This window comes from Chelmon rostratus, chromosome 23 (assembly GCF_017976325.1).
Source record: "Chelmon rostratus isolate fCheRos1 chromosome 23, fCheRos1.pri, whole genome shotgun sequence".
NCBI classification, from domain to species: domain Eukaryota; kingdom Metazoa; phylum Chordata; class Actinopteri; order Chaetodontiformes; family Chaetodontidae; genus Chelmon; species Chelmon rostratus.
In genome coordinates, this window is record NC_055680.1 from 3,327,641 (window position 1) to 3,343,342 (window position 15,702).

General features: G+C 42.7%; 1 protein-coding gene and 1 long non-coding RNA gene across 2 annotated transcripts; both read right to left on the bottom strand.

Moving 5' to 3' along the window:
- Nucleotides 1-364: 364 nt before the first annotated feature.
- Nucleotides 365-1,957, bottom strand: LOC121626894. Its single transcript, XR_006007983.1, has 3 exons — nucleotides 1,825-1,957; nucleotides 992-1,106; nucleotides 365-484 (listed from the first exon to the last, which is right to left on the bottom strand). It is a non-coding gene; the product is annotated as an uncharacterized LOC121626894 (long non-coding RNA).
- Nucleotides 1,958-3,959: 2,002 nt separating this feature from the next.
- LOC121626917 lies at nucleotides 3,960-7,073 on the bottom strand. The gene is made up of 9 exons (XM_041965664.1): nucleotides 6,960-7,073; nucleotides 6,179-6,475; nucleotides 5,746-5,860; nucleotides 5,580-5,654; nucleotides 5,091-5,260; nucleotides 4,888-5,002; nucleotides 4,554-4,672; nucleotides 4,119-4,233; nucleotides 3,960-4,038 (listed from the first exon to the last, which is right to left on the bottom strand). The coding sequence occupies exons 1-9, from the start codon at nucleotides 7,021-7,023 to the stop codon at nucleotides 3,960-3,962; spliced, it is 1,149 nt and encodes a 382-aa protein (XP_041821598.1). The 5' UTR covers nucleotides 7,024-7,073.
- Between the last annotated feature and the right edge of the window lie 8,629 nt (nucleotides 7,074-15,702).

Below are 15,702 nucleotides of genomic sequence, written 5' to 3' on the forward strand. Positions count from 1 at the left end.
GTTTAGGTATTTCACAGGAATAAGTAAACATTTTGCTGGTTTCGGTACAGGTGAAATTAAGGGTCATTGGGATTCATCCGCGATATTTCACGAAAAGCTAAAAATGTCAAGATGCATGTGGAGATGAGTCAGGGGATATCCAAAGTTAGTATATAGTATTATATATTCAATTTTATTGAATAAAGTGGATTTCAAGGGAAATAAAAGTATTTGAAAACAAGAAATACAGAGAAAAAGGAATTTGAAAAAAAAAAAGGCTTTAGGATAAAATGTATTCTGTCATCAACTCGACTCCAAATCTCCCCGAATGAGTGCCTCATCCTGGTTCTCTGGAAGTACCCCACCTTGTAATCCCTCCCCCATCACAATATCACATTTAAGGCTTCTTCCTCAGTGGGCTTGAATTTCCAGCTTCTCCAGCAGAGTGATAAACCATGGCTGGAACAAGTCCACACAGACTCGATCTCCATTTTTCAGAGTGACACTGTGGACCAAAGGACAAATAGTATAAATATAGTGTCTGTGAAGATTTTCATTCATCCAGGTCATAGTACTTTAACTGCATTGCAGTCCTGAGATCCCTCCCCAGGCAGCTTGACGCCCATTCACACCATGACTCGTGTGACCCAACGACTCACACAACACCCATTCACACCATGACTCGTGACCCTAACGACTCACATGGTGGCTGAGTGTGACCTCAATGATTCTCGAGGTGTCAACGATCCTGCAAGAGGATAAATGCCAGCGATTCCCCCCCACGTCAGTTAAAACATAGCACTTAGAAATGTACATATGTAGTATGGGAAGTTAATTGTGCGTATCTGCAAATGGCCACCATATTACCTTGTATATGGGAAGCACTTGATCGGTCTGATGCTAATTTAGACATTCTGAAGTTGTGAAAAGCTTTCAAAAAGATATCAATCCCTGACATTGCAGATTAAAGATCAGTGGAAAAGAGTCGTCATCACAGTAGCAGGCCACTTACTCAATGAAGACAGGACACTGTGGTTGCACAATCATCTGAAGGGATTGTACGTCCTTTTGGTCAATATTCATTATTGGTTCAATAGCGCAGCCCATGCATCGCTGAGGTGCCATTACTGTGGATCCATACACAGACATAGACAACACTTTAAACAGTGACTTAACACTAAATAAATCTGAGCACCCAGCTGATTCTGGTCCTGGTAAACACAGTTAATCTAAAATGAAGTTATTTGACTTTCTTCCAGAGTCACTCTCAAAAAATCTGTGAAAAATCTGTGTTTCTGAGTTTATGTATTTCTTGTTTGTTTTTAACGAGGAACGCTCCAGCACATACACGCAGCAATCAGCTGACTCTGTGGGGAGTAAGAGTTGTAATTGGTAAGAATCGTGGACAGATTGAGAGTGTGTAATTATAGATATTTTATGGAAGACAAAGCAATGCACAAAACAGTGCAATTACTATTGATTACTAAATGAATATGGACATAAAAAAGGTGGTTTGGAATACCATCAACAGCCAGAATAAGCATAAAAAGCAGTGACAAACCAAGCCGAAACTACTGAAAATGATTTGGCTAACATTAGCTCAGTTAACACCTCCATCATAGTTTCTGTCTCATAATCTACCAAAAGTTAGTTAAGGTGGACAGGTTTTGTGTACATATGTCACATCAGTGTCATATTCAAAGGATGTAGTCTGACATGGAGAATGTGCTCCCGGCATAAATGGTGAGGAAAATGTTTTGCACAGGGACTGATCTGACATAGGTAGTCTGAGAATGAATGTATTTTTTGAATATGTGATGTTGCCACGTCAAGACTAATACTCACCCCCAGGAAGTACAGCTGAACCAAATGCAGGTCGATTGTTATGTTCAACAACGGAATAGCCAATCTCAGTTTGGACCCCAAAGGTATAATCATATTCAAAGCCAATTTTGCTATTTTCAGGCTGCCGTCCGGGGAAAGGTTGGGTGTTATCATCCACCGAGGTATCAGCAAGGAAACGGCTAACATCTGATAAGCTACAGAGAGAAAGTGTTTGCCATTATATGAAAGAACACATCTGCTTCTCATTGATTTCCTTTCTTTTTAAGGGGTCGCTTCAACTCTCACTTACTTCTCGCGGTGCCCAACCATGCAGATAGTTTTGGTTTTGTGTGACCAGGTATTGAGACGTCTCTGAGATGTCTGCCTCCACCAAAATACAACGCATTGAGAAAATTCGTAAAAACAAATCAACGGCAGTGTGTAATCCAAAACTCAGACACAGTTCCAAGGAAAACATGGCTTCTGTGGATTATGTAGTGCAGGCAGGCATCTGCAGCCTTAGACACAAGTGCCACCATTGGCAACCAACGACACACTAGCAATAAGTGCAAGAGGGAGTTTTTTGGGAATGTTGCCTCTTTCAGTTACCTCTTTCACAGCCATTAGGCCTATTGCGCATTTTGGCGTCCAAGAGGGCACTTTAGCGTGCGTTTCGGCTCCCAAGAGGGCACTTTAGCGTGCGTTTTGGCTCCCAAGAGGGCACTTTAGGGTGCGTTTTGGCTCCCAAGAGGGCACTTAAGCACACGTTTTGGAGTCCAAGAGGGAACTTTAGAGTGCGTTTTGGCTCCCAGGGGGCACTTTGGCTCGTGTTATGGCTCCCAAGAGGGCAGCGGTCGCCCCCCCCTGGCAGCGGTGGCCCCCCCCCCCCCCGTGCACACCACTGAAGTACGGGAAAAAAAAGATAATATATTCATCCATAATATATTAAGGAGGTGCATTTTTTGCTGCATCGTTTTCTGTCAGAACACACCTTTAGAACACAATACTGCTCCTCCACTGCAGACGTAACACAGCTGGTTTCACAGGCTGGGTGGCACTCCCTCGACAAATATATTGAACTTCATACATAAAACTTTAAAACTACTGTATCTGCATGGCTAGATACCACTGGAAGTAGATCAGATTTCATTAGAATTTGAATTAACCGCCCTTTTGATATATCATGGCTCAGGTTAAATGTAATGTTTTACAACCCTGATTCCCAAAAAAGTTGGGCCACTGTGTAAAACATAAATAATACAGAATGCGATAACTTGCTTTTTGACATCTACTCACTTGAAAACAGTACAAAGATTATATATTAAATGTTTGACCTCATCAACTTTATTATTTCTTTTTTTAAATATAAGCTTAATCTGAATTTGATGCAGCAACACTGTCACAGCCACAGGCGTGCCCCCAGTCCCCCCCTGTCTCTGGGTACATCCTAAACCTCTTAAATTGCATCATGTTTCCCTCACTTGCATCTTTTTCCTCACTCACGTCTGGTCCCTCCCACCAAGGACACAAGTGGAAGACATGAGGAGACTAAGATGCGAGGAAAAGATGCAACCGAGGAAGTATGGACGCAGTAAAGAGAGTTGGGACGCGCCCTGTGTGTATTTGCCGTGGCTGTGGCCTTCCTCCTGCCTCCGAGCTCTGTTCCTGCACACCTGCCATCAATCGGCCCGTCACCTCTCTCAGCCTACACACCTGCCGCTCGTCAGTTCATCAACCCTGCAGCACGTCGACCACGGTTCTTCAGCCACTCATGGCACGAACGCTACGGCCAAGCTTGAAGCTTTCCCAGCATATAGCTCGTTCCTAAACCCTGTCTAATCCTGTGCCTCAGGTTCATATCCTCCTACGCTCTCTGCAGGCTTTCAGCACTTTGAAGAACCATTATCAGCACACAGCTTGTTTCCAAATGATTGCACTGTTTTTATTTCCATCTCACACAGCGTCTTTGGAGTTATGGCTGTATCAGGTTTTTTACAGCTAAATTAGTTTGAGCTGAAATTTGAATGAGTTGAAATGGACAATAATACTAAGTTACTTTAGCACTCTGACTATATGTTGTGTAATTGACTGTTAAACAAGGTGACTTGAATTTAAATTTAGGCTTGATAATATGCAGAAATAACAATATTATCTACTTATGGACGAAGATGATGAAGGTATATTGAGAGGCTGGGTGTAAAAACACACACCTCCCTGCCATCCATGAGTGTTTCACTGGAAAACAAGTGTACACTGAGCCAGTATCACACAACATGACTGTCACGCTCACACACACGCACACACATAGCACTTACATGAATTCAGTTGAGGCGCATGTTTCACTGGGGGGCCAAACCCTTGTGCTTGTTAATGTGGAGAGTTTAGCTGGAAGTTTCTTCTCACTCTCTTTGCAGCGACATCCACTGGTGACTTCAAGGAGATAAAACACAACTTTTCACTATTTAGATGCACATGCTGTTCAGAGCTGCAACGATTAGCTGATTAATCAGTTAGCACAATGACAGGAAAGCTACAAAATTGTTTCAGTAATTTTTCTAGTAAAAATGCCCAAAGTTTGGTAGTTCCAGGTCCTCAGAAATGACAATCGGCTGCTTTTCTTTTATATTTTTGTACATTAGCATTACATTACAGAAAATTGAATATTATTGGGTTTTGGACTGTTGGCTGGACAAAGTCTTTAAGTGGAGGAAGATCATCCAAACAACTGTAAAAATGACATTTTTACAAACTGGGTTTTGGTGTCCGGGCAATGTCAGGTTCAAGGGGAGGGGAAAATCCCAGTTTCCTCAGCGCTGTCTTGAACTCCGGATGGTTTAAGTCCAAACAGAAATCTGTGCCATCCTTCAGGCTGACAGTGAGCCAAAGAGAAATAAAAAATCAGCGTTTTGTTTTGTCAGCGCAGTGCCTGATTGCTCATTCATGGCAAATGGCAAACATTCAAGCTTTCTCAGCGATGCACCTGTCAATCGTGAAGCCAATCAGATGACCACAGGACGGACATACGTGTTAGCATGAGGCCTTCAAAAAACGTTCATTTGTGAAAAATACTAGCAGGAACCTTACAAAATTTGGACGGCGCAGGGAAATGATTGCATCCTCACAGTCAGGGATTGTACAGACTTTGGGTCAACATTGTCCAAGTTCGTCATGAAGTTGCAGGATTCGCATTCGTCAGCCGCTGCGAAGCCACATTGGACAAGGTTTTAGCCTACAAAATGCTGCCTGGTATCAGCCATCATTGCACAATCTCTAATGGCAAAACTCACTTTCAGTTCCCGATGCCTCAAATTCATAAATCCAATCTGTTTCTGTTACTTCGGAAAGGCTTGGAGAGACAGTAGTTGTGGGTAGCTCTGTGGTTGGGGCCAGCGGAGCGGGAGGTGTGACTGCCGGCTCTTCGTGGATACTTGGCGGCGCTGCAGGCACAGACTGGCTTCTGGGGATTGGATGAGTAACGTATTCTTGTCAGCGAGTCGACTTAAAGGAAAAGACGCCCCACTTATCAGTGAGGAACTGGCTTCCATCAGATTTAAACAGACGACACAAAGTTTGCATCGCCGGCAGTGAATATGAAAACATTCAGCTTTCTTCATTTTGATTAGAATGATACAAAGGCCGACTTAAACAGTAAAAATACTCATTTTTGTGGCGTGTGCTTTAAGGAGAAAGCTGTAGAGATGGAAGTTTATTATACTGAGACCTCTATTCTGAGCTGAAATCTATTATATGTTCAATATCAGATAATACAGACTTACTTCAGCTGCTCTTTGACGAATGTCAAAAGGCTGGGTATAATCCCACACACCTCCATGCCAGTCGTCAGCGTCCCACTGGAAAACAAGAGTTGGAAAACCCTCGCTTTGAAATCTGACCGTCTTGATAGGCTGAACTGGAGGTGGCCGAGCGGCGTTCAACACTTACATGTATTCAGTTGATGCACATGTTTCGCTGGGGAGCCACATCATTATGCTTCTGAATCCCAAGATTTCAGTCAGAGGCTTCTTCTCTCTCTCTTTGCAGCGACACCCGCTGATGGCTTGAAGGGGATAAAAGACAACTTTTCACAATGTAGGCTGATGTGCTGGCATTGACATCTATTGATGACTTGATGGAGTTCAAAGACAAGTTTTAACAACACACAGTATGAATAGGCTGTTCACAATATATTCCTTCAGAATGAAAAATAATTTACATAAAAAGATATGATTACTGATGGGATGTCCATTTCAAAATTGAACTAAATGTAAGATAATTATAACGTCTGTGAAACTAAAGATGATTAGGATTATTATGGAAATCAGTGTAAAGTTTTAAATCTGCATGGTCAAAAGGTGTAGTTGGAAAACGGTCTCACCTGTTTTCAGACCACGTAAACCAGAAGCAACCACACTTCGGACCACAGCGTCCCTGGTGTCCGGGGTGTCCGGGGTGTCCTGGATGTCTGTCAGATCAGGCTCTTGGGTTGAGTCCCAGAAAGTAGGTTCCGGCTCTGTGGTTGGCTGCTCAAGCAGCGGGGCTGCAGGTTTGGTTGGCTCAGCTGACTTTGCGGGCGGTCGGGTCCAGTGAGAGCCATCAGGCACGCGGAGGCAGAACTCACGCAAATGCACAGACTTGTCAGGGTCGGGTGTTGTGCCTGTCTTCCACTCTTCATCTGGACCCAACAAGATTATTTCAGATGATGAAGAAACACCACAAATACGATGAACTGTCACTGAAGGGTTTTACAATGTTTTCTGATTCTCACAAACTCAATCATTTTAGGGCCATCATGTGAATTTGTGTACAATAAACCATTGGCAGTTGTGATTTATTTTATTTTTATCATCAATTATTTATTAAAATATATGCTAAAGGATAAAAATGAACAGTTCATGGATGTATTTAATGTAAAATTAACAATCCAGCTCTTTCTGCCTTTCAGTCCAAAACATCATTTCATTCTTCCATTCACAGACTAAAAGGCCTCACTGCCTTGAACAATTTGGTATTCTTAGTGATCATATTGAACTCTATTTGATTGTCAATGCACATCACTCCTATGATATTACAACAGAAGGACGATCTATTACGACAAACAGCCTGAAAGCACTTCTAATTCTATTCAAGTCTATGACGAGATCAATGACTGAACTCACTCTCCTCACTCAGCTGGAACAGAAGCGTCATCAGGAGCAGTTTACTGACGATGAAGAGGCCCATCACGGATCTGGATCTGACCACCAACAGTCAGATGGCTGAATGGCTGCACATTCATTTAGATGATGTGCAGTACTGACTCGAACAGGACGCTCATAATCTGATTGGCAGCAAAGCAGGAAGGAAGCTCTGAAGCTGAAAACTTCAGAGAGTAACTCCTCGCCCACTGAGTTATTCCCTCATGTGAGCTGTTGCTGTTCCTGCACTTCACTTCATTTTAATTTCTGCATTGGTGTGTTTTTTTAGGAAAGTTTGATGCAGTCTGATATTAGCGGCATAAACCATCCTGCATATTTTTTAACTGAAATTAAACTGAACACAGAAAACACAAGTGTTGACAGTTCAGATATCCAACATGTCAAAGAAACAGATACTGATATTAGAAAGAAATGTTAACTTAAGAGTTTAGACTGTGGACTAACCTTTGATTTACACATATGAACCAAGCCCTGGAAAGTGACCCAGGAGAGAGTTGAGTGTCTATTGTCAAAGTGAATGTACTGTAGAATTAAAACACTGCATAGCATAATACAACCTATGTACAATAAACAATGACTATTTTGCCTTTGGTAAAAAACAAAAACAAAATATGTTAACAGGGTGAATGTTACAACCAGCTCGCCAGGGGGACGGGAAGTAACATAAACCCAGGTGTAATGAGGGTAAATTAAAGCTATTTATTAACAAAAAGTAAGTTTTTGATTACAAACAGGCAACTAAGGACTGATGAGTGCTGTAAAACGCAAACAGAAAGAGACTCTAACCTAGAGTTAAAAAGTTACAATATAGGCAAAACAAAACAACAAGAGATCAAGACAATAAAACAATGAACTAATGCAATCTAATTACAGAAACACACTAACAGCACTCAACAACTTGCAGTGGCTAACAAGCAGCAAAACTAGTGCCTCAGTAAATTTACAGAGTTTCACGATCACAAAGAGGCACACCAGCAGAGCCGACAACAGCTTGCCCCTGGATGCTGGCCTGCTGGCTCTTTATCCTTCCAGGTGGCTCCTGATTGGTGGATCAGCTCCTCAGCGCAGGTGGAAGGAGTCAGGAAAACCAAGCCTCAATCAGCTTCCGCCGCAAGGCATCCTGGGAACAGCGGGGCTGAGGCAGACTCCAATGCACACACACACAACCACACGCAAACACACACAAACACACATACACATACTAAAGAGAGGGGGGGTAACCTCTCCAGAGTACGGCGGCGGCCGTAACAGTGAACAAATTCCAACTTTCATATGCTTTGAAATCTCTGTGCTTCCTTACATAGTAGCTACACTGACCCATTACTGTGACCGAAGGAAAGGAAAAACAATAATGAGTAATCAAGGCAACACAGAAAAGCATTAAAAATAAGACCTTAAGAAAACATTTAAAAGACAGTAAAAACAAAAAGTAAAGAAATAGTTGGATTAGAAAGTCAGTGTGATTTAACTGAGCTGGCAGTTTAAGGTATTCAGGCTGCTTGTTCCTCAGGTGGGGGAGCATAAACACTAAAAGCTGCTTCACCTTACTTGGTTTTGGTTCTGGCACACTGAGTCAACCTGTCCCAGGTGACCTGAGGGGTCTGGATGCTTGATAACGCCCAGTGTCATTGACATAATCCATCCAAGGTGGATCCCAGTCTTCCAGCCAAGCGCTGGTCTGGAGTTGAATTAATCTTCTCACCTGCTCATCAGTGTCAGCCGTCCTCGCCACGAGCCTGACACAGCTGGGATATGTCATCCATAAAAAATAATGAATGTAATCTAATGCTGACAGACACAACATTTAATTATACCTGGTACAAAGTACTGCACACCTGTATCATTCATCACTGTGTCCAGCCTCCACCTGGCCACACCCTTCCCGTCCACAGGGTGCTGGACAGAGTCTGGATGCACCGAAGGCCTGGCCGGGCAACAAAGTCTGAGCATGTGCCAAGGAGGCATGTTAGCTGCGTTTAGCTGTTTCCACCGATCAAGTCAGTGTCATAAGAATAATAAACAAAACAGAAAATACAGATATACTGTATGTACTCTGTATGTGCTGCCCTCCCCACACAATGTCTCCACCTAGTGGTGGCTGTATTTTTAAAGCCTTGGGGAGGTCTGAGTTTTGACCCTTTGAGGCTGCTGGAGCTGCTCAGTGTGTGGCATTCAGTGGCACACTGAGTTAGCGATGTGAAGTCAGCCTGTTTCCACAGAGCACAGGGAGAACATACCTGTAAGTGTGAGCACGTGTGTTGTTTTATGTTGAGCATGTGAAATAAAATGGGATTGTTTGTTAATAACTAGCTTGATTGCGATGCTAATTAATGGTAATTCCCATTATGTGCGCTTCAGTATTTGTCTGCTAAGATACTGGCAGCTACAGTGAAGATTAAGAACAAGCAAAAAGTTTTTCCTCCCTTGTGAAACATTTGCAGATTTGATTTTTTTTTTCAAATGTCAAGAACTTCCAAACATTTCTAGTATTTTTCGTCTTCCCTGGCTCTGCTGGTGCATTACTTTGTATTTTACAGATCAATTGAACAGTGTGAATGTGTATTGCATTACCCAAGTGCATGTGTACATTTATGTACCATGGGGGACACCTAAAAAATACTCCATCGCACTACTACAGGTCATGAGATTACAAGTGAAAAGCTGTGAACATCCCTGCATTATCTGAAAGAAAACAGAGAAGGAGGCGTAGATTCAGCACTTCAGTTTATTTGTGTATGACTTGAATGATATGATTTGGAGAGAGGAAACTGGTAAGTGGGACAGTAGGTGGGACAAGGTGATCATAACGGATGGCAGAGATATTATGAATGCAGTCACTGGTGGAGCATGTTTCTGCACCTCTTGGACAAACTTACACTTGGCAGACGTCCATTCAAACAGAATAACAACTATTTGATAATAATAGAAAAGCGCAGCATTTCTAGAGAAAGCATAAAGAAAGCTGGAGCTGCAGGCTTTGAGTCCTGTCAGCTACTTAAGTTCATGATTAGAAAACTGACACACCCCTTGACTGGTTCCACTCATACCTCTCTGGCCGTACTCAGTTCATTCAACTCAAGTCCTTTAAATCCCAACCCTCCCCCGTCACCTCTGGTGTGCCCCAGGGTTCTGTGCTGGGGCCCCTCTGCTTCATCACCTACCTCCTTCCCCTTGGCAATATCTTTCGTAAATTCAACATCAATTTCCATTGTTATGCAGACGACACCCAGCTCTACCTATCTGGCAAACCCTCTGTCACTCTCCCTTCCCTCTCCCTTACCACGTGCTTATCTGAAATCAAATCCTGGTTCACCTCCAACTTCTTAAAACTTAACAGTGACAAAACTGAAGTCCTCCTTGTAGGCACCAAATCCACCCTATCCAAAGCTGACAGTATTTCCTTTTCAATTGACAACTCTCTTGTTTCCCCCTCCCCTCAGGTTAAGAGCTTGGGTGTCATACTGGATGGCTCTCTATCCTTCCACTCCCATATCAATAATACCACACTGTCTGCTTACTTTCATCTATGCAACATAAACCGTCTCCGCCCCTCCCACACTACCTCCATCCTTGTCTCTCTCTTGTCATCTTACGCATTGTTTACTATAATTCCCTCCTCTTTGGTCTCCCTCAAAAATCCCTCCATAAGCTTCAACTGGTCCAAAACTCAGCTGCTCATATCATCACCAAAACCCCTTCATGTCACCACATTTCCCCTGCACTTCAGCATCTCCACTGGCTCCCTATTAAGTACATAATTAATTTTAAAATACTCCTCCACATGTTCAAGGCCATCCACAATCTTGTCCCTCCTTATCTGACTAATCTTCTCCAAACTGCTATTCCCTCTCGCTCCCTCCGTTCCTCCTCCTCCATTCTCCGCACTGTCCCCTCTGCCTGCTTTCAGAATAAAGCATCTGTCTGCCCTGCAGGCACCTCTGCCAGCAGGAATTTTAGACTCTTTTGAGCAGTCTTTGCTTTATTAATGTCATCGCTCTCTTAGTCCATGCAGCCCCTGGATCAGCACAGATGTTTAGGTTTTTAGTTGTCCAGAATCTGGAAAGAAAATACAAAGATGATGTCTCTTAGTAACATACAGTGAACTACTGTTCAAGTGTTGTCTCGTTTAAAACATGTGTTACGGATTGTTGTGCCATCTAAGTGCATCTGAAAACTTCTCTCTAGCAGCATGTCCTTGCTAATAAACTTTTACTTTCATAATGGCATCACGGTAGCACCAGGGAAACGTACCGTGTACCGTGTATCCCTTAATGGACCTAATAGGTATCGGTCTTCGAATATAATTGAAACAGCAAGACTTCACTAATATATATCCGGTGTTAAAAGAGACATAAAGAGGGAAAGACAGAGAGAGAGTTCGATTAGGGTCATGCCATTTGAAGTTGTTTTTTTTTTAACTATCTCTCCTCTGAGATCTGCATCATGGCCCTGAGCTACTTTCAGTATGTCAGTGGCAAATGTCAAATGAGGATCTGATTAGTATCTTTACACAACACACGCTCAATGATTTTATCTGCCGACTGTCACCACCCACCAAATCATTCTCACTTGCTCTCATCAGTTGTGAAGCCCAAGTTATATTCTACAGTCGTAATGTGTGTCTTGGTTGGTACTGTAACCTAAAGTAGAATTCTGTTTAAACATTTGAGATAGAGAATGAAACATTTTGGGGACCCCCACTCACCACGAGGGGCTTCTATTCTTCTTCGATCCTGATTATCTTTTTGTTGGACGGGAGCTTTTGAATGACGGGTTGTTGTATAAAGAGGAGCTGCTGAGGCGGGAGCCAATCCCAGCACAGGAGGACTGGCTGCAGTGGTCGGTTCAGACACAGGAGGAGGACTTACTGTGGCTGTCTCTTCCCAGACTCTAATAAATAGGGAAGTACAAAATATGTGTCAGCACTTTGCACATTATTCTGTGTGATTTGGAGCCCTTTGCAAACCTGAGGGTAAATTGAAATGTCTTATTCTTCTGTGCTTTCTGCTCAGAAAGATGAAATGTTTGCATGGACCAAAACTAATGTTTAAATTCAGTATTTCCACAGACTGTGCCCCTCTGCTCTGCATCTTTACACAGCACAAAAGGCCTTGACTGTCCATGGCACTGAGTCATGCACTGAAGCTAGTTTTTTAGTTGTATTATTGTGCATCGTACAGGGCTTTTTAATAAACATCCAGAACTTACGGAGTGAGTGGAGAGAAGGCGTAGTAGGTTTCTGCATCGACACACACCTCCATGTTGGGAAACGTCATGCTAGTCAAATACAGATGAAACATGAGAGCAAAAACAAAGATTTTATTTGTCACTGCTGCCACTATTACTAGTGCTGTTACCAGCTTTGCAACAGTTGCAAATGCCACCATTCCCACCAATAATGCTATTAACATTATCACCACCACTTTTTACAACATCCTCATGTTTTAGAATACAGCTATTTATTCAAAGCACAAACAAAATCCGCTGACTTACATTATCTTGGGTTGACATCCTGGAGCAGGAGGTCTGAGGTCTACATGTAACAGCTGTGAAGAGTACCAAGCTCTCTGTGGAATATTTGTGTAGTTGCACTGACAGTCATGCTGAATTTTGGTCTTGTTGATGGACTGGACTGCATGCAATGTGAAGTTGCTCTCCTTGTTCACTGTTCACAAAAAAACAAACAGGTTTTCAGTGTTTTCAATTTGGTGACACAAACTCAAGACACAATAAAAACAGACTGCAATGATTTACATGTTGATTTTAACCTATATTAAGAGCATATGTTTAATCTTAAATCTTCAAATAAAACATTGAATATATTTTATGTTTACATATGTCACACCGCGGTAAGGTTTGTCTCGTCATGGGGTTGTTGTCTTGTCATTTCCTGTTTTATTTTGAAGGTCTAACTCTCCTCTCGTTTCAGAGCACTTGCCCCTCATGTGTCCCGTGTGTCCGCCCCGATCACCTGTTGTCTCCACCTGTTCCTGATTACCCTCTATGTGTTAAATAGAGTATCCCTTGTCTTGTGCCATTGTGTCTTTGTCCGTTGGCGATTCACCCGAGCCTGTCTTCTCCTTGTCCTTGCCACAGCCACAGTTTTGATCATCTTCTCTTGTATTAGTGTTTTTGGTTTGTAATTTTGATAATTTAGTTTCTGAGACCTGACAATATATATATTTTGGACTCAAGTGTAATACAACAATGCTAAATACAGCTGACACCATAAAGCTGAATGATAGAAAGCAAAAATATAACAATAATGATGATGGTTAAGTTGTACACCATAACCATCCATATATATGATGCACATATGATATAATATGATATTATAAATGATAGCAGTCACAGCAGGGACAGACTTACCTTCAGCTGCTGTGTTGGTGTAATTGGTTTTATAACTGGTGTTGTTGACTGGATGTAGGTTTGATGTCCAGTTCATGTGAGATTTAGGCTGAACACAAAACTCTTTAAACAGCATCTCCTCATCAGCTCTGTGAGCGCTTCTTCTCTGAACAGACACTGAAAATGAAGACAAGCCATCTCAAGATAACCAGCAAGCATGAGTTACAAACTATCAGTTTAAATTACTGTTACTATAAAGTCATGATGCATTCAACAATGGAAAAGTCCTCTTGCCTGAGAAAGGATCTGGATGCAAAAAGAAGGCAATCCATAGTATGTTCAGGAGAGCCACGGCGACATGGATAGTCCAATGCATGTTTCTATCTGCTGGCAGACTGCGTCCTCACTCTGCTGACAGGCCCTCTGTGTCTGGAGACTGTAATTGCAAATAGCTTTATCTGTGTGTTTGGAGGTGTCTTGCAGGATTGTTTAATTATCACTTAACCACAGAAACCAACAGTGCATCTCAAGCAGAACATGTGATTTGCTTTGCACATAGCATCACTGTATTCAGATGTAGCTTCATTTTCTCTCTTTTTTCTACATTTCCATCAAAACCCATGATCATACAGCGGGTGAGGACTGGAGCGTAAAATCATTCTGGTCTCTTTAAGATAAGATATGATAAGATCAACTTTATTAATCAATGGCTGGGGAAATTTGGTGTGCAAATAGCAATAGCAAAGGCAATGGAAAGTAAAAAAAATAAAATAAGAAGTTAACTGTACATATGTTCATTTCATAAAAAAGGCTATAAACCAACACTTTACCAATGCAAAATATTGAGAAATATTGAAAAATTGCACAAGGATTGTAACAAGAAATATTACATGGTTGGCATGGATAATTTAAATACAGTATTTGCTCTATAGCAAATACTATACTATAGCACAGTATATATATATATATATATATATATATATATATATATATATATATATATATATATACTGTTGCTGAAGGAGCTGCTGAGGGCCCCCACTGTGTCATGCAGGGGGTGGGAGGGGTTGTCCATGATTGATGTCAGCTTGGCTAACATCTTTCTCTCACCTACATCCTCAGTGGTGGGGGCAGTCCAGGACAGAGCCAGCTCTCCTGACCAGTTCATTGAGTCTCTTTCTGTCCCTCTCAGAGCTTCCGCAGCCCCAGCAGACCACTGCGTAACAGACTGCAGATGCAACCACAGAGTCATAGAAAGTCCTCAGTAATGTCCTCTCACGCTCTCAATGTCCAAACCCTTGATCTGCGATCTGTGACACCCTCCTGCAGAAGTCTATCACCATCTCCTTGGTCTTACTGGCACTGATGTGCACGTGGTTTAGTCCACACCAGTCGACAAAGTTGGAGACGACTTCCCTGTGTTCCAGTTCATTCCCCTGTGATACACATCCAACGATGGCTGTGTCATCGGAGAACTGTCCTTGTTATGTCTGAAGTCTGATGTGTAGAGGGTGAATAGGAAAGGAGAGAGCACAGTGCCCTGCGGAGCCCCGGTGCTACAGACTGCCACACACAGTCGCGAAGCCTCACATACTGTGGTCTGTTGGTGAGGCAGTTGATGGTCCATGCAGCCAGGTGACAGTCTCAGCTCCCTCCAGCTTCCTCCCAGCAGCGATGGCTGGATTGTGTTGAACGCACTGGAGAAGATAGACAGAATGGTAACAGCTAGCAGCTCTATGTCTCTTCTGCTCCTTAACACTGATGTGTCCTGGGTTACACCATCTGTTGTTCACAAACATCGCTATGCCTCGACCCTTCCTCTTAAAGCTCTCCATCGCTCGCCTGTCTGCTCTCAGCAGATGAAAGTTGTCCAAAGCGACATCCGTGTCCGGCGTGAGTTCATTCAGCCACGTCTCCATGAAGCACATGATGCTACACTCCCAGTACTCCCGCTGCAGCCTGGTTAGCACCGTTAGCCCTTCCAACTTATTCGGTAGAGATCTTACGTTCCCCATAATAAGAGACGGTATGGATGGTTTATGCTGCCTTCTCTTGTCTCCTTCTCCGCCTCCTTATCTCCAGTCTTTCCACTTGGAGTTACCGCATGTTGCTCAGGCCTAACAACTGATCTTGAGTGTAAACAATGGAGCTGTGGCTGAATGGATCTCCCCATGTTGTTTTAAGTAGCCCAGAAAAACACAAAGCACTAGTCTCACCTGTTCTACATCCGTAGGTACACACGATCCACTGAGACTAGTGACAGAAAAAAACCCAAGAAAAACCCAAGAAAACACTAAAACATGAAGTACAAAACCTGGAACACTACAGCCAATGGCCTAAACCAGCAGTTAATTAA

Excerpts from the sequence above, each read along its gene's own strand:
- LOC121626917 (XM_041965664.1), bottom strand. The coding sequence starts at position 7,023 with ATGGGCCTCTTCATCGTCAGTAAACTGCTCCTGATGACGCTTCTGTTC. Across the intron at positions 5,655-5,745 it reads TGTGCATCAACTGAATACAT|TGGGACGCTGACGACTGGCA; the intron begins GTAAGTGTTGAA and ends CTTGTTTTCCAG. Across the intron at positions 5,261-5,579 it reads TTCGTCAAAGAGCAGCTGAA|AAGCCAGTCTGTGCCTGCAG; the intron begins GTAAGTCTGTAT and ends TCCAATCCCCAG.